We start from the raw sequence: 23288 nt of genomic DNA on the forward strand, positions 1-23288 counted from the left end.
TTTCACTATGCTCCTCAGAAAGACCTAACGTCTGAGGCATATTTCAGAAGATTTGGAGACTTTTTAAAATTGATTGCAGTGCATAGACGGATCAAAAGAAGGTTCGTTTATTGCTACGGAAGTTAGGTACATCCGAACATAACAAATTCGTGGACATAAGAAAAACCAAGGAATTGTCGTTTGACGAGGCAGTCAAACAATTAATGAAGTTATACCGTCCAAAAAGAAGCCTTTTTCATAAAAGCTGGAAATGCATGAATCATATACGTAAGGAGAGTTAGGACTATACGACATTTGTGTCTATAGTTAATAAGCACTGTGACAATTTCAAATTGTCGTCATTAACGGCGGACAATTTCAAATGCCTAATATTCACACAAGGTTTGATGGCCACAAAAGACGCTGATATAAGATGTCGTTCTCTAAATAAATTGGAATTAGAACCTGATTTGACGCTTCAGAAACTGGCTGAAGATTGTCAGCGGTTCGTGGCAATGAAGTAAGATTTCCGAAACATAGAGGAAGCAGGTATCGCTCACATTAAAAAAAATATGCTTCAAAAATAAAGGACAACCGCCTGCCAGCAATTACCAACGGAGAGGCAAAAAGAACCCTTCACAAAATTATCAGGACAAAATCCTAGAACCCCTTGTAGCAAATGTGGAGGAACAGTGCATGTCAGTACCAAAGGAAAATAACATGTGGCCTATACAAGCTAGTAGGGCACAAGGCCTAATATTGCAGAGCTAAAGTAGCAAAAAAGAGCTACGTAAAAACTGCAAAAATGGACCCTTCACCAACAGAGAACATAAAGAAATATGTTACGGTGAGAATCAGAAATAAAGGAGCAAAACTGCTGCTCGATTCAGGGTCGGATTTATCAATTATGAATTTTCACACGTGGAAGAGAATAGGAATGCTCAGGATGACAAAGACGAATAAAGTCGCAATATCGGTAACTGGTGAAAAAATAAATTTTGAGGATGAGATAGTTATTAATGTGTCATTAAAAAGAACGACAAAAAAAACTAAAAGTGTTCGTTCTAAGAAACGCAACGAACTTATTCGGGACCGATTGGATTCAGGAATTTGAAATATGAGACTCACCAATGAGTGATTTTTGTCACAAAGTCGAAAACCTAACGGCCGAAGCCGACAAACTCAAAAAAGATCTTAAAAAGTATTTCCCAAGTGTTTCTCCGAAAAGTTTGGATGTTGCACAAAAATAAAGCGAGATTTGAATTGCTGGATGAAGCAAAACCAATATTCAAAAAGCCACGGAGCGTACCGTTCGCTTTGAGGGAAAAAATTGAAAAAGAATTGGAAAGACTAGTTAACACTCGGATTTTAACCCCTATTAACTATAGTGAGTGAGCAGCCCCCACCGTATACGTGAAAAAAAATCTAAAGAGACTAGGGTATGCGCGGACTTTTAGATCGGATTGAATGTGGCGCTGAAAGACCATCAGTACCCGCTAGCAACTCCAGACGAAATATGGCGGAAAATATTTTTCCAAAATAGACAAGTGAGGCGTACCTTCAAATACCAGTAGAGGAAGATAACTCGAAACTTTTGTTTATCTCAATGCACAAAGAACTTTATAAATTCAATAGATTAGCATTTGGTATAAAAGTAGCACCTGCAATTTTCCAACAGGTAATTGATACTTTGCTAAGCGGTTTGGATTTCGCAATGGGCTGTCTGGACGATATTCTTATGCGCAGTCAAAATGTTGCACAATATAGAGATCATGTATTTAAAGTGTTTGACAGAATAAAAGATTACGGCTTCACATTGAAAGAAGCAAAATGCGAATTAAATACCTGGGTCATATCATAGATAATGACGGGAGGAAACCCGATCCAGACATGTCCACAGCTGTAAAAGACATGCCAGAACCTCATAATATAACTACATTGCAGAGTTTTGGGGGTTCGCGAACTATTATCAAACGTTCATCAAGAACATGCATGAATTGCGTGAGCCATTGAATGTATTATTAAAAAAGGATAAAAAATTGGCCTGGATGCCTGAGTGCCAAGCAACGTTTAAGAAATTAAAATATGTATTGACGTCAGATTTATCCCTGACTCATTTCAATCCGAAACAAGAGATTATTGTCGCAACTTACGCAAGTTCTTATGGGATCTGGGCGTGCATTCTACACAAGATGCCTGATGGGTCCACTAAGCCGATCGCCCATGCGTCAAGAACTTTACTTCCTGCTGAGAAGAATTACTCCCAAATCGAAAAGAAAGCACTGGGGATCATATTCGGTGTTACAAAATTCCACCAATTTTTACACAGTCGTAAATTTAAATTGCAAACTGACCCTAAGTCGCTTATAACCATCTTTGGCTCTAAAAAAAGGTCTACCAACTTACATAGCCAACAAACTGCAAAGATGGGGGACTATTCTACTGAATTAAGATTTCAATATGGAATTTCTTACATCTGCGAAATTAAGTCACGCAGACGGATTGTCGCGATTAATCCCGAAATCAAGGAAACCGCTGGAAGACAACGTAATAGCGTCACTACAAAGTGGAAAGGACTATACACAAATACTATGTAATACGATCAAGGAACTACCTGTCACTTTGGAAGATATAATAAGGGAGGCTGAAGAAGATAGTTCCATCAAAGAAATGAAACAAAAAATTCAATCGGATGAATCAGCGGCGTAAGCTTATTCTATGTGCAATGAGGTACTGTTGTGCCGAGAAAGTGTAGTAATCCCAGCTACACTACTAAATAAAATTCTAAAGGATTTCCATATGGGAAACGTGGGGCTACATTTACTGGAAGAATATGGCCACTGATATAGAAGGCACGGTAAAGTCCTGTAAGGGATGCACATTGGCTGCAAAAGCGCCCCCAATACAATTTAGCCCGTGCCATAAAGCGGACATCTCATGGCAAAGAATACACGTGGATTACGCAGGCCCACTGGATGGAAACTATTAGTTAATAGTGGTAGACAGTTCTTCAAAATGGCCTGATGTATTTCGATGTAAAAATCAAACAACGATTTTACAATCAGTGCTCTTCACGAATTGTTCACTAGGTGTGGTGTGGTTGATTGTCTAGTGTCAGATAATGCCACACAATTCGCAGAGTTAATGTTCGCGAGAAAAATTAGGCCGGTCTTCGTGAAACTTTTACTAAAACAGGTGAAACCGCCAAATACTATAGTTCCTAAAAAGAGGTATTTACCTGGTGAAAAGGTATTTTTCCAGGTACACAAAATAATAGTAAGATGTGGGAACTAGGAAAGGTTCAGAAAAGGATCTGGCGGATGGTCTACATTATTGAAGGTCCAAGATTTACGCACAAGAAACATTTAAACCAAATTCGGAAACGTATCACTGATGACGAAAGACAACCTCCTGCTGAATAAGAGGTAATGGACCAGATATATGACACGTTCGACTTCGTAACACCACAAGCAGCCAAACAACGCCGGTCCTCCAGGAAAAGGAAAATGATCGACCCCATAGAGATCAACCCCAGGAAAAAGTGCTATACGATCATCCCAGTGGAATGAAAAGCTCGGGAGGAGGGGTACAAATCACCCCTATTTCAGAATTAAGTGGAATCAACCAGTCCTATGAATAACACTGGTTTCAGAGACAAAATGGAGACATTCATACCATGTTTAATCGCATGCTACGAATATGTTCCTCTCATACCACTTTAGTGGCTCTTGTATTCTTTATGATAAATACATATATTTCATACACTTTACACTATTTGTGTTTTTTTCATTTGTAACCCCTAGCACAGGTCTACAACAATACGCAATCTGCATACATTAAAATATCGTGTTTAAGCGTATTGTGTGATCAAGCAACGCCAGGCGTCCAGAGCTAATTTTTTATTAGTAAGAAAATACTTTACACAGAACAAATCCCATTCTCTAAACGATTGCTACCCTAACCCCAAATGAAGAGCAAATACATGTCATTGGAACAAATCATATTCCTCCCTTGTTCTTTCAACACACGGTCCCTATTTTGTTTGTGAGTAAAAATGTCATTACTATGAAAAGAAATAAAAGAAAAATAACTTTTAGGCGTTAACTACCTTTGAAAGCATAATTAAAATTGTTTTCTTTTAAAATCCCTACAAGCGTTTGGAAATTATTTCTGATGTAAAATTGGTGATATTATCCATTTAATGGTAAGATAATGTGTAATAAATAAAACATAATAATCCGATGTTTAATTATAAAACGTTACGTTGACATTAGAAATGCACTTGTGAAGTTATTTAATAATTGTATCGATATAGATCCCTGTGGCAATGATTCAATACAGGATAAATCCTTTACAATTAAATGCATTTACTTTTTTATTTATTGAAATAAATATATTTCGCATGTATTATATCAAAACAAGAATTAGCAATATTCAAATTAAAACTTCTAATTTTTTGGTTTGTTTGAATTTACTCATGTGATGCTGAAATGGTCGACATATTTGCTTATTCGAATGTTATTACTGAATATTTTCATTTATAAATACTTTCATTCATCCAAAACTTAAACGGTTAATGTTTGCATTAAATTTATGCTACAAAAATGCTGAATATGTGTGTATGTGTGTGCATTCTTCCTTACATGTAAAGTTATCTTGCAAGGTTTTCGAAGTTAATCCCAAATAGAAGTTCATCTGATATATTGATATTTGATTTAAAATAGCATATTTTTATGTTATTGATACAAATATATTTTATTTCGCGTCAATTTCTTTATGAAAATACTTATTTCGTAAAAATGTTTTCTATTACTCACCAAATATTCTTATACATTAAAGGGAAACAGTGTTTACAGATTAATGGGAAGTAATCATGTCATGAGTTATTTCCCTTGACTTCTACTAAAAACAAATATAATTACACATAATTATTTGTACTTTACTAATTATCTATTAACGCTAAGTGCTAAAATAATTTTTTTAAATTCCTGTTTCACAAAATAATTTGATTATAAAATAAAAGTCAGCAAAATTACATTCCACTTCTTCGCAAGCAAGACAACCATATTTTTTATTTAAACAACAACGCCGATTTTGGTACAGTTTTAACTGAACACAAATAAACAAATGTGTTTATTGATGCATTTTTCCTATGAATGTCGTTTTACATTCTTTTCCAGAAACAGCAAATATTTTACCAACGAATGTTTGATGCCTTAACCTTGCTTGTGGATTTTTTCTACGCCAATAACAAAGGACTGAGTATGGACACAATGTTGTCCGATAAACAGTTTCAGGTACGTCTCTACTTTTTTTCTTACATTGATTCATATCTATTGAATATATATATAATTGGTGTAAGTGGCCTGATTTAGTTGTTGCCGGTTCGGATTGCCGAGTTCGAGTTCTGTCGGTGTTACTGTATAACTTTCACTTAGGAAAATGTTAATCCTCATATTCATCCTCCAACTATGCATTAAATCGAAAAGACAACCAAGACATGATTTTGCAACTGATCAAGGATAAGAAAACGCCGAGGCAAAATCATTCTCTTTCCAGCGTGAATATCCCATTACTATCAGAGTCGAGCAATGGTTGCCGTTTGGGATTGCGCAACTCTTACTTTACTATATCGTATTCGGAAACTTTTTAATTTTCAAAGATTCGCCCTATTCGTTTGTGAAATATTCATTATGGGGAATACATGGTACTTATACAGTATAAGGTACATATGAAAATCGTATTCCAAGTAGAAATTTTTCCCTATATTTACGCATCATGCAAAAAATGATTATCCTTGCCAAAAAGTCGCAAAATTATTAAGAATTTGATGAAATATAAAAATCAGTTCTCATATTTTGCCGATCCGCCATTCATTTTTACTTGGTTAAATAACAAAAACACTTCTCTCCCACTTCTTTATAGATTTCCAAATGGCAGATCGACAAAATAAAAACACTGGGTTTTATTTTAAATTCACTTGATCATTTTCCATAATTTATTGCGACGATATTTATTTTTGCATTAACATATTGAAGATATATATATTGAAGATACATATTGAATATACATATTGTATATATATATATTGAAGGTATATATATATATATATATATTGAATATAAAAATAGCTACAAAATAGCTAGTCCGTTTACTTTCAAGAATAGACTGAATTACGTCTGGGAATAGACGAACGACATCTGGAAAGACAACAGACGTTGGGAAAGACCAAATGAACTCGTCGGACCAGCAATCCAAAGTTTATAAATCATATACTACGCACAAAAATACAAGAAAATGCCTCCAATATCCACTGAAAGGTTGGGAGAATTATGGATAAAACTTGAATTATTGGAAAACGACAAAAAACAGAACAACGGATAATGATTAATAAAAACAACCTATGGAATTTTTATGCATCTGCGAACTGAAATCAAATCGCCGAAAAGAATAAACATTCGTTGAAATAAAATGGGATGTGCTACTTATCTAATGACTCATACGCAACGCTCTGTTATAACAAATAAGGCGTCGGAAAATCAAGGCCAGGACGCAAACCACAGTGCCGAGAAAATCCAAGCAATTGGGCCAGTGGGTGAGATAAAACAACCATGAATTTCCACCGGCAAATATGATCAACGCTTGGAAGAATGCGGTCGCGTTATATACAAATTTTGTATTTCATTGAATAGTGAAATTGAATCGACGAAAATACCAGTCAAGGAAAAAGGACGATAGAGGAAAATAACAGATCTGTAGAACTTTTATTTTATTTTTATTTTATTTTCTTTTTTCTCATTTATCTATCTTTTGACTTTTAACTATTCATTAGTTTTATATACATAATTATTTATTTCATTTTATTTAGTCATTTATATTTTTATAATTTATATTTACTGCATTTATTGCATTTCTTTCTTATTTTATTTTGTGGTTTATTTTTCTTCGTCCTTTTTTTTTTTCGATACGAGCGTGTCTTAAGTCAGCAAGTGTGTGAGGCGCAGCCATTGAACTTCTGAACGTCACGTGAGACTAAGCTGTTGATTGAGGCGGGAAATGCGGAGATCATTAAATGTCCATTCTTTTGTCTATTGAACAGTTCAGTTAAATGCAATTCAAATTTTAGGGCCTCAGAATAATGGGGGGCAGCGATACGCGAAAAAAAAACGTAGTGAGGTAGGCTCTGAAAAGGTTCGTGTTCTCTCCTGACGTACCTGAAATAAGCTGTGTACTAGAATGGATAACCTCATAAAGAAAACAAGACTGTAAACTTCATTATTTACAAGTCTCCAGGAAAAGTTGGGCTCCAAGATGGTGCGTTTTCTCTCCTGATTACTCGACATTATCTGAAGACAAGAATGAAATATCACACAAGTTAAAACAACTGATAAACTTGATTATATACAATTTCTGCATAGTAAGCTGTTTCTTTCAAACAACAATGTCTTCTGTTGGTCGCCCGCCTTTTTTTGTGAGTGTCTGCTAATGTTCCATTAGTAAATATTACTTTGATTATATATATATATATATATATATATATATATTTAAAATATATATTGAATACATATATTGAATATACGTATTGAATGTACATATTGAATATACATATATTTAAAGGTACATATTGAATATAAATATTGAAAAATACCTAGTAATGATATTTATTAAATATACATATTAAAGATACATGTTGAATATACATATTGAATATATATATATTGAATATATATATATTAAATATATATATAATGAATATACGTATTTAATATATATATATATATATATATTGAATATATATATATAATCAATATATATATTGAATATATATATTGAATATATATATTGATATATATATATTGAATATATATATATATTGAATATATATATTGATTATCCTATCAAAGATACATATTGAATATATGTATTGAATATGCATATTGAATATACATATTAAATATACATATTGAATATATACATATCTTTTTTTACATGGAGGTCACCACTTATCAAGGCCCGGAGGCCACTCAGGGATAAGAGTTATTGCGGATCAATGAGATAGTATTGTAGTAATCATTAGTATTTGGATATTTGATAGAGTGTCTTACTTAAGGGGGCGGTTTGTCAGGAATTTGTTTATGTTTGACTTGAAGACGTCCAAGTTGTAGACAGGTGGCAAACAGGCAAACGGAAGAGAGTTCCACAGTCGTGCACTTCTGAGAAAGAATTTCTGCTCATGGAATCTACGTTTGGATTTAGGCACAGATAAAGAGTGGGGAAAATTATTGACAGTAGTTTCAGCCAGATGTGTGTTTTTCGTGAAAGATTGGCGAGGGGGGGTCGAGAGATTGGAGCACAGACGAGCACCTGCCATGGAAATAACGATAAAACAAAGACAGGCTCGCAACGTCTCTTCTGTGGGAGAGAGGTTGCAGGGAAAAGAAAAGGGCATCCCCCACTAAACCACGAAGTCTATTTTGTACTCTATCAAAGCAGGATATGCTGTTTTTAGCAGCTCCTGCCCAGATATGGCAGCAGTATTCCATCCTTGGACGTACTTGGCTTTTATACAGATAGAGAATTGCATCAGTAGTGAAATATCTTCTGGAGCGGTAGAAGGATCCACCATTTTCCCAGCGCCTTTGGCAACAGTCCTGATGTACGTGTTCCATTTCAGATCAGGAGTAAAGGTCAAACCCAAAAGCTTGTGAAAACATGGAGCCTCCTCAAGACGAGAGCCATCCATTTCAATTGATGCCAGATAGGGATCAGAGCGTTGATGATGTAAAGATCGAAGCTTGGTTTTGGATGCATTAAAATTAACCAGCCACCTCTTCCCTTCAGCATAGATGTCAACGAATGATTTAAGTATGTTTTGGGATATCATTAATGTAGATCAGGAACAGAGTTGGGCCCAGGATGGACTCCTGAATGACTCCAACATTAATACTGTGGGCCTATGATTTCTGCCCATCAACCACTACTCTTATGAACCAATCAGAGAGAAATGATTTAATGATTGAGAAAACATTACCAGTGATACCGTAACTGGAAATCTTGTGAAGTAGGCCCTTATGCCATACCTTATCGAAGGCCTTTGATATGTCAAGAGCAATTGCCCTGGAAAGGAAGCTTTTGTCAAGAGATTCACTGATCCTATGAGATATAACCATTAGTACATCTGCTGTAGATCTTGCGGAGTGGAAACCATATTGCATGTCACTTAGAAGGTTGTTTCTGCTGAGGTGGTTGACTACTTCTTTATTTAATATGAATTCCAACAACTTACTCATGACACACAGGAGACTTATACTATATATCTGTACTGAGAGGGATATGACGTTTCACCTGAATTCTTAAATACAGGGCATACTGATGAGGTTTTCCAAGGGTGTTGAAGATCACTTCTCCTTAAGGCAACGCTTAAACAGTTTTGTAAGTATGGGGGCAAGTTCTGGTTGGAGCTTTTTCAGCACTATAACTGGAATGCCGTCTGGGCCAGTTGCTTTACTGGAATCAAGGTTCTTGATTAGCTTGGCGACCTCATGCACAGATATTTGTATGTTGCATAGCGTGTTGTCTGTTATAGGAGGAAATACGGGGAGTTGATGGCCTTCATCGCATAGGGTAGAATTAGCTACAAAGTTCTTGGCAAATAGTTTGGCTTTGTCTGGTGCTGACGAGATGACCTCAGGTCCATTGATGATGGTTGGGATAGAACGCACGCTTCTGTTCAGGATCCTGTTTGCTATTTGCCAAAACTGGTGGGAACCAAGCCGCTGCTCAGCTACTTTGGATTTAACGGACTGAGCATACAGCTCTCTTGCATTTTTTATTACTCTTTTACAGTGGTTGCTGACAGTGCAGCATCTAAAGAAAGGATTAACAGCAAATAATCCGCCCTGACTTTTATTTTATTTTTATTTTATTTTTGGTTTCTATTTGTCAGGATTTGCGGGATCAGCTGGCATTACACAAAGAAGACACGCGAGATTTAATAGAACAGTTCTATCAAGAAAAATTGGATGAACAGGTTTGCTTACCCCTATATATTATTCTCCTTTTCTAATTTCTCTCTCCCCTTTTTCTCTCTCTCTCTCTCTCTCTCACTCTCTCACTCTCTCTCTCTCTCTCTCTCTCTCTCTCTCTCTTTGTATATATATATATATAAGTGAAAGTGTCTATATGTTTGTGTGTCTATCTGTCTGTATACATTTCCCTACGCCAATCAATTTTCAGTCTACAGACTCGAAATTTTCAGTCTACAGACTCGTCTACATTTCCCTACGCCAATCAATTTTCAGTCTACAGACTGTCAATTTTAAGTCTACAGACTCGAAATTTGATATACAAGATACTGAGATTTGGGAAAATCTTTGTAATCGTTTGGCCAGAAATTTGTCTGTTAAGGGGTCAAAGTTCAACGATTTGACCTTTGAGAACTCTACCAAACTCCTCCGCCAATTTTAGGTATAAACAATTGAAATTTTAGATATAGGTTCCTTGGACATGGATCTAACTTAATAACTTGATTTGAGCCCAAAGCAATAAATGTTAAGGGGTCAAAGTTAAAAAAATAAAATTGACCGCTGCGGTCTCTACCAAATTACTCAGATAATTTCTGGTCTAAACATTTGAAAATATAAATAAAGAGTATTCGGTTTGGGTCGAAAATTTGAGCTACCAATATATAAATGTGTGTATGTATGTTTGCATGTCTGTCAAAAACGTTCGACAGAGGCGACGAATTTTCACAAGATCAGTATCGTTTTGAAGCTCGACCCTTCAGACGACAAATACAAAAAAAAATGGCTAAAAACATTAATTTCTTCACCCTCAACTGGGCACTTTTCTACAGGGAGGGGTCGCTTTTTTTGTCGATATTTTCGAAAGTCATCCCCTCTTTTCGATTACCTAGCCTTAATTTAAACCTATGTCACTTCTGGTTTGACGGTAGTCGTAACAGCCAAGATGTCGCGTTTTTCCCCGTTCTTTTCCTCCTTCGCAGTACGGGTTCGAGCCTGCCTTCCTACTACCACTTTATATATATATATATATATATATATATATATATATATATATATATATATATATATATATATATAGTGTCACCAAAAAGAACTTCCGCACTTGTCATTTTTTCAAAAACGGCAAATTTACACTGAATTGAATGTAACTGCTTAAACAATCTATGCCTAATTTGATTCGCCTTTTATTCATCTATAATTTTACCTGTTCATATTTGACTTTTAATTGAAGTATTCTGGTGTTCACGTCAATTAAAAAAAAATCAAATCGTTAAAGCAAAAGGAAACTCTGCAGTAACAAATGAACTTAAAACCAGCTTTTAATATCCATCTTTTAGGCAACAAAGCATCTCTAATCGTAATTGTTGTTCCAGGTTATACAACGTAACATTTACTCCATATGCCTCAACTTACTCATCGTCAGGAGCTCATTTATCCCCACTTTTCTGGGTTATTTAATCGAGAAATCGGCCGCAGATTAAAATGTGATGAGAAAACGGTACAGATGACTGTGCAAAAGCACGGCAGTGTTCGTGATGCTTCTAAATCTGGTCGTTCTAGAGTTACTTCTTACAGGAAAGATAATGCTATCAAGATCTGCAGCCTCAGAAACAGATTTGAAACGGCTCTCCAAATTTAAAAACAGTGTAATCTTGTTAAAAATGCTCTCTTTCTGCAGTTAAGAACAGATTGAAAGAATGTAATTTAATGGGCTGTGTTGCAAGATGCAAGCCAATGGTTTCTGTACAGAACAAAAAATGCCGTCTGAACTTCGTCAGATGCAATGAAGATCATGACTCTTCATATTTCAAAAATGATTTCAGTGACGAGAGCAAGTTCAATAGGCTAGACAGTGATGGTAGGAAGTGCATCCGCCGAAGGAAGGACGAAGAATTTAATCCTAGGTGCGCAGTTTCAACACTGGAAGGTGGTGGAGTTTAGTATTGGTGTTGGGCGTTATTAGTGCCAATAGTTCAGGGCCTATAGTTCGCTTACAAGGTCGATTAAATTCGACCAAGTACATTAATATGTTGACTGAACATTTTCTATCCTACTTTGGCCAGAATTTAGATGATAATCCCATCTTCATGCAGGATAATGCTCCCATTCACACAGTTGGCAATTTCAAGAGATTCCTTGAAGATTATGGTATTCCGTGTTTGGATTGGCCTACACAATCTCTAAACCTCAATCCTATCGAAAACATACGGCATTACATCAAGCAACAGCTACGCAATGATAAAATTTCAAATCTGGAAGAACTTTGGACAAAAATAAAAGAAAAGTGGGATGCCCTTTCCCTGGACTAATTAAAGGATTGTTCAAAAGACTGCAAGCTGTCAAATTGCAAAAGGGCTATGCTACTAAATATTAAGTAGTTCATAGTGTTCCTGGTGCATTAATGTTCTCAAGTTGCATTTAAATAACAATTTTCGATTGTGTGGATTTTTTTATTGTTTATTTGTTTGTTTTCTTGTTTTTTTTGGGGGGTGCCTTCTCGATTTAAAGTTATTTTTTTTAGATTTGACACGAACACTAACATACTTCTATGTCAAATATGAACAGCTAAAATTATAGAGGAATAAAAGGCGAATCAAATGAGGACGCAGGCTGTTTAAACTGTTACATCCAATTTAGCTTAAAATTGCAGTTTTGCAGAAATGGCAAGTGCGGACTTTCTTTTTGGCGCCATTGTATATATACATTAGTAATTCCAATTTTTTCCCGATTCCAATACAACTAGCGATCTTGTAGGAAATGAATTTGTAATTACGTATTTAGTAATTAAGTTATTCCTTTTTGCGGTTTACCGTACAAAAACCATGTAATATGTGCGTATATTTTGGCAAAAACGTAAAAATATATTTGTATGAATGAGCTAAGAATTTTGATTTTTTCCGTAGTTTTAAATCCATAATTAATTATTATTTTATCATTAGTAATTAGTAATGGAAAATTAAGTTATAAACAAAAATAAAACAGCAATTAAAAGAATCGTTTTTGGTATCGAAAAAATGCACGATTTTTTCCTCCTTTTCCTATTCCGATACCGATTTCTATACCAAAAAAAAAACGTTCTAATTTTTCTGATTCCCGATTCCGATTAATCCGCTCAACACCAATATATATATATATATATATATATATATATATATATATATATATATATATATATATATATATATATGAGAGAGAGAGAGAGAGAGAGATTTACACAAACATATGTGCATACACTTGTATGCAGAAACCGCGTCATTAGGTTAACGTTTTCCTCAAGAGAAAACTAAGGAATATTCATTCTTTTTATACAAATTGTTTATTTAATTATAATAAAGAAGGGAGAAACGACAAAGACACAATATATAGAAAAAGGGCAGCAAAGAGGGGGAATGAATAAGAAACGAGGATCATGTGTACGTTGGTCAGTTTGAAATTCAAAATGCGTTTTAAATCATTATTTTTCTATTATATTTTCGTCTTTTTATTATTCGTTTTTTCTTTATTTTTTGGTAAAAAGACATGGCTTAGTTTCTTTATAGCATTTTAGTCTTTTTGTCTTTATATAAGTATTCTCATATTACTCAAGATCTCTCGCATTAACCGTGATGACCTGAGTGACCACTTGTCGGCGCCCGTTCGTTTCGTCTTTCAGCACTCAAATTCATATTTACAGCTGGGACCTTCCACGCCGCACGTGAATGCACATATCAAACAGCTTATATACCGACGCATATATGCATAAAGTCAAACGTATATTTACATATTATGCAATATGCATCTTTCTACATTCATATATGCCCATACTCACATTGGCGCACACACACACACACGCATATATATATATATATATATATATATATATATATATATATATATATATAAATTCATTTTACTCCTATGTAAAGTTTCAAAAATCAAAGAGTTCCTCAAGGGGCTAACATTTCATTTCTATATGATATACCTAGATATCCGAGTTAACAACTAAAGATCTCCTTTATTTCTTAAACGATGAGTTAATAACAAAGTAAAAAAATGAGTACGTTTCCTCTTCCCAGTCAACAAGTTAATTATTTTATAGTATATTTTTTAGTGGTAAGATTCCACAAAAGGATATACTATAAAATAGTTAACTGGTTAAGTCTTACCGGATTCCAGGATAATAATTAATTTGGTTTTGTGGAGTATCTAGTTAACGTCTGTTACTTGAGATAACATCACTAGAAAAAATGCACCATTGCTCGTATGAATTTGTTTATATCCATGTTGAGGGGGATGTTATTTAAGATCTCAATTCAAATTCTACTAAAAAGTATATTTATTTATATAAAATTAGCTACATGTATATCTTATTTATTAATGATTACTATAACTACATATTACTATATGTATTACTGTTTATACACAGACACACACACACACACACACACACACACACACATATATATATATATATATATATATATATATATATATATATATATATATATATATATATATATATATATATAAGAGGGAATTATACCTGGAATCTAAAGAGCAGAGTTTATTTTAATGTACTAGTAAATTTATTAATACAATTAAAAGAAAACAGTGCTCATTGTACTGTACATATATATATATATATATATATATGTGTGTGTGTGTGTGTGTGTGTGTGTGTATATACATATATATGTATATATATATATTTATATATATATATATATATATATATATATATATATATATAAGCTCAAAGGGTATAGATATCCTAGAGCTATTTTAATATTGAGTAAAACGATTCATAATTTTGAATTAAAAATTAGTTTCAAAAGATGTGTCTTTAACTGATCCTCCCCCCCCTATTTTTTATGATGAGGAGACTTTGTTTTTAAAGGACAAAATGTTTGTGAAATAATTAGCAATATTTATTGTCAATTTAAATAAAACAAACATCGTTTCTGAAACGATCGTGTAATCGAGTGGATTTTGTTTGTTTTTCTTTTGAAACTGATTTTTAATTTAAAATTATAAATCGTTTTACTCAATATACATATATATATATATATATATATATATATATATGGGCATTCGGGTCATATGTGCGTGTGTGTGTATTTATATTAATTTTTTGTGTGTGTATGAAAATGACACTCAAGATAAGAACAGTAATTCGATGAATCCAAATAATACGAATAACCAATCCTCATCGAAAAAACCAGAAACGTGAAATCCTTTTAGTAATTTTAATGGATTTTAGACGGCATAATCTGCCATTTAAAAGTTCAAATATTTCAGATTTGCATAGAATTTGATTCATAATCATTAGAAAATCAATTAAGCAAGATTCCCTGAATTTTAATTTCTTCTTAAGACTCCTTATCTTAAAATTTAAATTTTAGACATTTTCTAGAATCAAATTCATGTAAGAGATTGTGATCAAAATTAATATAAGGATTCCAAGCATAATTATCATTATATCATAATTTTAATCTTAATTTAATACCTTAATTTTAATTTTAATTTTAATCTTAATTTTAATATTAATTTTATATTTTAATTTTAATCTTAATTTTATATCTTAATTTTATACCTTAATTTTAATCTTAATTTTATACTTTAATTTTATATCTTAATTTTAATCTTAATTTAAATATTTCTTTTATATTTTAATTTTAATCTTAATTTTAATCTTAATTTTAATCTTAATTTTATATCTTAATTTTATACCTTAATTTTAATCTTAATTTTATACCTTAATTTTAATCTTAATTTTATATCTTAATTTTAATCTTAATTTTATATCTTAATTTTATATCTTAACTAGCGGGGGTACCCGGCGTTGCCCGAGTGTTTGTTTCCGGGACGGGGGGGGAGAGTTTTAAAAAATGTTATGGTAGGTAAGTAGGAAGGATCAAACCCGGAATCATGAGTAAAAGTAGGAAAATAAAGTGTGAACAAAAAAACAAAAAACATCTGCAACGTTAACAGTTCGGCCACCAAGAAAAGTCCATTCCAGTTGTTTAGGAAAAAAAAAAAAAACGACTACGGTAGGTCGGCGCGAACGTGAAAATATAATGTGAATTGTCCAGCACGCTAACCACTACGCCACAGAGCACTGCAGCTTAGTTTAGTGATTTTAAATAACTTCACATGAAAGAACTACGAAGCCAAACCGGTGTTCTCTTCTCAACTGTTCCTTGTAAACGATCCCCAAACGATGTTAAGTGGTGGCAGGGGGAAGAGGAATTTTTTAGAGAGAAAATATTTTACCACTTCCATTGATCTTAACCGATTTTGGCCGTGACTTCTCAGCAGAAAAAGTATAGAAATCTAAGATTATCGAGGAATTTGAGAAATAATAAGCCTATAACACACCTCAGATATTGTTCTGCCGTTTGTGCATATTATATTTGCATGAAATATCTTGATTTTAATCCTATTAATGTCAAAATCAGACGGGAAAAAAGAGTTCATTTTATTTATATAGAGATTTAATATCTTAATTTTAATCTTAATTTTATATCTTAATTTTAATCTTAATTTTATATCTTAATTTAATATCTTACTTTTAATCTTTATTTTAATTTTATATCTTAATTTTGTATCTTAATTTTAATCTTTATTTTATATCTTAATTTTAATCTTAATTTTAATCATAATGTTAATCTTGATTTTAATTTTAATTTGATATCTTATTTTTATATCTTAATTTTATATCTTCATTTTATATCCTTATTCTATATTTTAATTTTAATCTTAATTTTATATTTAAATTTTAATCTTAATTTTAATCTTAATTTTAATCTTAATTTTATATTTTAATTTCAATCTTAATGTTATATCTTAATTTTAATCTTAAGGTATATCTTAATTTTAATCTTAATTTTTATCTTAATTTTGATCTTTATTTTAATCTTAATTTTATATTTTAATTTTAATCTTAATTTTATATCCTTATTCTATATTTTAATTTTAATCTTAATTTTATATTTTAATTTTAATCTTAATTCTAATCTTAATATTAATCTTTATTTTATATTTCAATTTTAATCTTAATTTTAATTTCAATTTTATATTTTAATTTTAATCTTAATTTTAATCTTTATGTTAATCTTAATTGTATATCTTAATTTTATATTTTAATTTTAATCTTAACTTTAATCTTAATCTTAATCTTAATTTTAATCTTAATTTTATATCTTAATTTTAATCTTAATTTTAATTTTATATCTTAATTTTGTATCTTAATTTTAATCTCTATTTTATATCTTAATTTTGATCTTAATTTTAATCATAATGTTAATCTTGATATTAATTTTAATTTGATATATTATTTTTATATCTTAATTTTATATCTTCATTTTATATCTTAATTTTAATCTTCATTTTAATCTTAATTTTAATCTTTATTTTAATCTCAATTTTATATCTTAATTTTAATCTAATTTTAATCTTAATTGTATATCTTAATTTTATATCTTAATTTTATATCTTAATTCTAATCTTAATTTTATATGTTAATTTTAATCTTAATTTTATATTTTAATTTTAATCTTAATTTTATATGTTAATTTAAATCTTAATTTTATATCTTAATTTTATATCTTAATTTTAATCTTAATTTTTATCTTTATTTTAATCTTAATTTTATATCTTAATTTTAATCTTAATTTTATATCTTAATTTTATATTTTAATTTTAATCTTAATATTAATCTTCATTTTATATCTTAATTTTATATTTTAATTTTTATCTTAATTTTAATCTTAATTTTAATCTTAATTTAAATCTTAATTTTATATCTTAATTTTATATTTTCATATTTATCTTAATTTTAATTTTTATTTTAATCTTAATTTTAATCTTAATTTTATATTTTAATTTTAATCTTAATTTTAATCTTACTTTTATATCCTAATTTTATATTTTAATTTTAATATTAATTTTAATCTTAATCTTAATCTTAATTTTAATCTTAAATTTAAATCTTAATTGTATATCTTAATTTTAATCTTTGTATGGGGAAACGTTCGATGCCTCCGTCCAGTCTGTATCGTACTCCATTAGTCAATACAATAAGTACATTCGTACACACGTTTAGCAAATATACTACAGATTTTTCTTATTCGTGTTCTCTAATAACACTATAGAAAATACAATACATACAATTTAGATTGCTTTTCGCACTTTGTCCGTTATTGTCTGGGAAGTTTTATCACTACAACATATCCCAAGATTTTGTTTTAATTACACTTCCTCTAAACGACATATATATCTCTTTTAGGATTCATACCCAAATCAAAGATTGTTGCCTTTTATTTTTACTAAAGCTTTTCCCGTCTGATGTTATTTCAGGTTTCTGTACATCAAAGAAAAAATTAACTGTATAGGCTCTTCTATATAGCAATTTCATTCAGCTAAATACGGCGTTTAAGTTGATTATTGGTTCGTTTGATAATTTACCTCAAATGCTTGATAAAATACAATAATCTTTCAATTTGTTTCGAATGATTGATTATAATTTTCAATTTTAATTCATTTCTAAATAAGCCTTCTTTCCAGCTGATCTTAATTTGGTTGTAATTTTTGTAAAATTTTACTTAAATTTAAATTTTTTTAATCGGAATTTTTATTTGAAACTACTGGTTTCGTGTTTATCAAATATGGATCGAATTTTCAACTGATGAAATTTCCGAATTTAAACACGAGTTTGGGATTATTTTAATATAAAAAATAATATAACTTTTGATAAACTATTATTTTTGATAAACTATTATTTTTATAGCTAAATGAATGGACTCATTTTAAAAAAAATATCCTGTTTTTTTTTTTTGTTTTTAGATAACTCCCAGATTACGGCGGATGTTCTCGCTCGTTATTTCGTTATTTATATTTGGCCTTTGATTTTTCGTTGCAGGAACAAACAGAAACCAGTCCCTATGGCACATTAAACGTCCGAGTTTTCTACAAATATGATATTCAAACTTTATTAGTTGAAGGTAAGATGTTTTTCAATTAATCTTTTTGTACGAAACTTTAAAAAATAACTAACAGGTTTTCATTTTAAGCTGTAATGATATTTTTCTGGGAAAATCTTCTTTCTGTGGAACTTCGGACCAATCACCTATTTTTTCATTATCGATTATCGAATAAAAATGGTTTAATGACTTTCTTATCTTTTATGAAGATGTTATTTCCAGAGATGTTAAATTGTTTTTACTACTACTACTACTACTACTACTACTATTATTATTATTTAATGCTTATTTTTGGGGTTTTTTAGCTGAAAATTGGTCATTTATATCATTGTGATTATATGAACTTCTATTCTTATCTTAAACACGCATAGCAACAGACAAACGTGTATCAATCAATGTAAATAACGTGTTCTGAAGGTTAAAAAGTTCAGTCATCATTACAAACGGTAGTAATTTAAAAGTAAAAGGCAGAGTACTTACTGACCGAACGAGAACAATCTACCCTCATGGATTAAAGTTCAGTTCGAAATTTGTATATATTCTCGAGTTCAATATAAAGATTCCAGAGTTCGGCAAGATGCACCTGAAGAAAGTAGGAAGGTACATCGGCCAATACGTTGTGAAAACAACATCCACGATGAAAATAGTAGTCTTAATGATCCACATAATATAAATTTCTATTTTAATTATAAAAATAATCCGTTATTTCAATTCAATTGGTTTATCTAATGGCGTCAATTGTACGGATTTTAATGTACAGGCAATATTGAACTTGAACATTTACATTATTGTAATTGGTTAAATTGATATGTATGTCATTATATAAAAAAGGTACAGTCACAAGAATTATCAAGTGTTTGATTGGAATTTTAAAAGATTGAAACAACAACAACACTTTTATGGTTCCGACTGTAGAAGTAATTTCATATTTTGACATTTTAAACGGACATCACAACTATAGACATTTTTTTAAGATTTCAAAGGAGGCAATAGAAGGTAATTAATTACTCAACAAAAAAGTTGCCAAGAGAGTCCAAACTGTAACTGATATTAATAGATTTCATTTCGTAATTATTATTTTAATAAATAACAAACGATTTTTTTTTATGTTCATATTTATATATATTTTTTTAAATCAGTTTGGGAATCTTAAGTAAGACGACTTCTGGAGTAAATGTAGTATTATGGTGACTGAAGATTTTAGCTAGGAAAATGGTAAACATTGATAAGGATGACCATGGACCCTCTCCCCAACATGTTTGATTGTTAATTTATTTTTGTATTTTTCAGAAATAAATAATTTTTTTCAAAGTATAGTATCTATTTTGTCCTCAGTCAATGAAGTAAAAATTCTCCCACACTGAAGCATTTTTGTCCTAATCCAATGAACTCTATTTGGAAACTGGATTTCCTCGATATTAAAAATGCGATCGCGTCTAACTCTGCTCTCGTGGTGGTGTGGGGGGTGGAGCAAGTAAACAAGGCCACAATGTCAACCAAATCCGATGCTGTTATCAGCATCGGATGCTTCTCAGGTGTTAACTTGCCGACGGCAATTACATTTCAGATGTTTTCAGTCCTATCGTCATCATGTCATATGTGAGGGCGTTTCAGACGCGACTATCCTCTTGGGTGCAATTTAGTGGATACCACGTGACAGGAAGACTTACTAGGATCGATGTAAAACCTTTTGTTACATAAATGATAATAAAAAATATTATTCTTATGAAAAGATCAATAAGGGATTCCATAAACTATTGTGAGCTTTCAGATAATATTTTTAAAAGAATCTTAACTTGTAGATTGTTGTACCGATGTGTTAAAAAGAACTGGTAAAAAAGTGTTTTAATACGTAATGAAATTATTTTTTATTACTGATGGTTAGATTAAATTTAGTTTGTTATTTTTTTATTTGCTTGTTTTTTTGTTTTGTTTTGTTTTTTTCTTTATACGTGCTGCCATTTTTTACTGAGATCCCTGAGACATAAATGAATTAGGCTTTTTTCCGTTGTCTTTTTTCAGTGATCAGTGCCAAAGACTTGATACCACTCGATGCCAATGGTAAGTGTTCCTATTTAAATCTTTCCTGTAACCAGGGGCCACGTGTTATCAGCGTAATAGGTATTCCATTGTTTTCTGTCCATTGCATATCAATACCACATGGCTTGAAACTGATTTGGTGGGTAACTTTACCAGTTCTTCTGCAAGTCGAAACTTTATTTCCCCAGGACAAGATTCTTGTTGGTAAGTGATCAGCTATTGGCGGATAACATAATTTATAAAATGCGTATAAAAAAGATATAGAGTTTTTTTTAATTATATTTCAATTCATTATATTTCATATTACAGAAAGCAAGTAAAAGAGTGATGAGCAGAGTTGAAAGTGCTGGCGTTTTTTTCCTCAACTCGCAGCCAACACTTGTAGCAACTATATTGTAATTCATCCAAGTTCTTCCTTTCTACCTGACTATGAAAAATAATCGTCTGGTCATATTTTAATTTTTAACTTTCTAACTTTTCGCGCGTTTACCTTTTTAGTCTCCCGACAAAAGGAGGATGGCCCTGTAAATTCACCCTTGTCCGTTCGTCCATTCGTCTGCCCGCACTGTTCTCAATAACTACGCCTTGGAATTTTTTTAAATTTTGCACAAACATTAAACATGATATGAGTAAAAAAAGTAACAGAACATATTTCCGGGAAAAATCCGGTTGCCTCCTAAATTTAAAGATTTTAACCCTTTCGGGTTAAAATGGCTAAAATTTACACTTTTGTGCTTATTAAAAAAAATTGATACCTTGGATTTTTATAACAATTTCTGAAAAGTTGTAACTAACCGACTTCTATATAATTTTGTTTGTCTTATACTTTGCGTGTGCCCCAGGGACTCTTTTAGGGCTAATAAAAACACTCCATTTTTGGGACTATTTTACTATATTTGCCCAATATTTTTGTGTATGTCTATTTAGCAGTTTTGCATGGTGCTGAACTCGAATTTAAGTATTTTAAGGCCTTGGGGGCTTTTGGGGCTAAATGGAGGGGGGCAAATGATGGATTTAATCATTTCTTTTTTTGCATGGTGCAGAACTCAAATTTACATATACTAAGGCCTAAAACTGCACCGTTTGTTCATTTTCACCAGAATTTGACATCCCCTGGGGACTTTTGGGGCTAAATGGGTGGAAGGAAATGCTGAACTTAGTCATTTATTTTATTCCTCGCTCACTGTGCATTCACGGGGGATCATGCATTCTTCACTTTTTAAGACTTGACTTTGATTTCGCTTAAATACAGAGTGTCCATAAAGTCTGTGTGCATTAAAAAATATAACTTTATTTGCATTTGTGATATTTGTTTTTATCGCAAGTGCAAATAAAGTTATAATCTTTTTAATGCACACGGACTTTATGGACACACGGTACATATTGAACGGTCTCCCTTTTTAACAAAAAATATAAACATTATATATCTATATATCTATAAAAGTGAACGTGTCTGTGTGTGTGTGTGTCTGTCTGTCTGTGCGTCTTTGTACATTTTCCAACGCAATAACTCTGTCAATTTTTAGTCTACAGACTCGAAATTTGATATACAGGGTACTGAGATTTGGGAAAATCGATGTGATTCGTTTTCGGTCTGTTAAGGGGTCAAAGTTCACCGACCTTTGAGAACTCTACCAAAATCCTCCGCCAATTTTGGGTATAAACACATGAAATTTTAGATATAGGTTCCTTAGACATGGATGTAATTTAATAACTTGATTTGAGCCCAAAACAATGAATGTTATGGGGTCATAATAGGAGTCAAAGTTAAAAAAATTGACCTTTTTTTTTGTTTTTGCTTAGCATACACCTCCAAACACCCGGGCAACGCCGAGCATCCATGCTAGTATATATATGTGTGTGTGTGTGTGTGTTCAGAAAGTGTGAGAGAATATATATAATTATTTTCCACAGCCGAACCAACGTCGCAGCACACAAGAGCCAAGAAAGCCAACAAACCGGAAATCCAAGACTCGAGTTTCGCCTTCATTTGGGCTCATCAGTTAGACATATCCGCACTCAGGATTTGATACCCGAACCTCTTGCATGCTAGGCGAGCACTCTACCAACTGAGCAAACACGCCACGCATACAAGAATGTCTATTAACTTATACAGATCAAGCAACCCGCGGCAGAGATCTGACAGTGGAAAGAACCTACCTCATATCGAAAAAGGGACGAGGTATCAAACCAGCTTTAACCCAAGCTGACGTCTCACTATTTGACCTTTGAGAACTCTACGAAACTCCTCTGCCAATTTTGGGTATAAACAATTGAAATTTTA

The 23288-nt window shown here is 31.8% G+C and overlaps 1 protein-coding gene across 1 annotated transcript in view; it reads left to right on the forward strand.

Annotated features, from left to right (window-relative positions):
• The window catches only part of LOC145259891 (BAI1-associated protein 3-like), a 2054292-nt gene that overhangs the window by 1982834 nt on the left and 48170 nt on the right, over window positions 1-23288 (forward strand). The window contains exons 28-31 of the mRNA XM_080117785.1: window positions 5160-5276; window positions 9926-10009; window positions 18904-18985; window positions 20987-21025. Of these exons, the coding sequence (XP_079973911.1) occupies window positions 5160-5276; window positions 9926-10009; window positions 18904-18985; window positions 20987-21025 (322 nt within the window). The remainder of the gene's footprint in view (window positions 1-5159; window positions 5277-9925; window positions 10010-18903; window positions 18986-20986; window positions 21026-23288) is intronic.

Source organism: Euprymna scolopes, chromosome 35 (genome assembly GCF_053919585.1).
Source record: "Euprymna scolopes isolate OS-2025 chromosome 35, ASM5391958v1, whole genome shotgun sequence".
Classification (NCBI taxonomy): Eukaryota; Metazoa; Mollusca; class Cephalopoda; order Sepiida; family Sepiolidae; genus Euprymna; species Euprymna scolopes.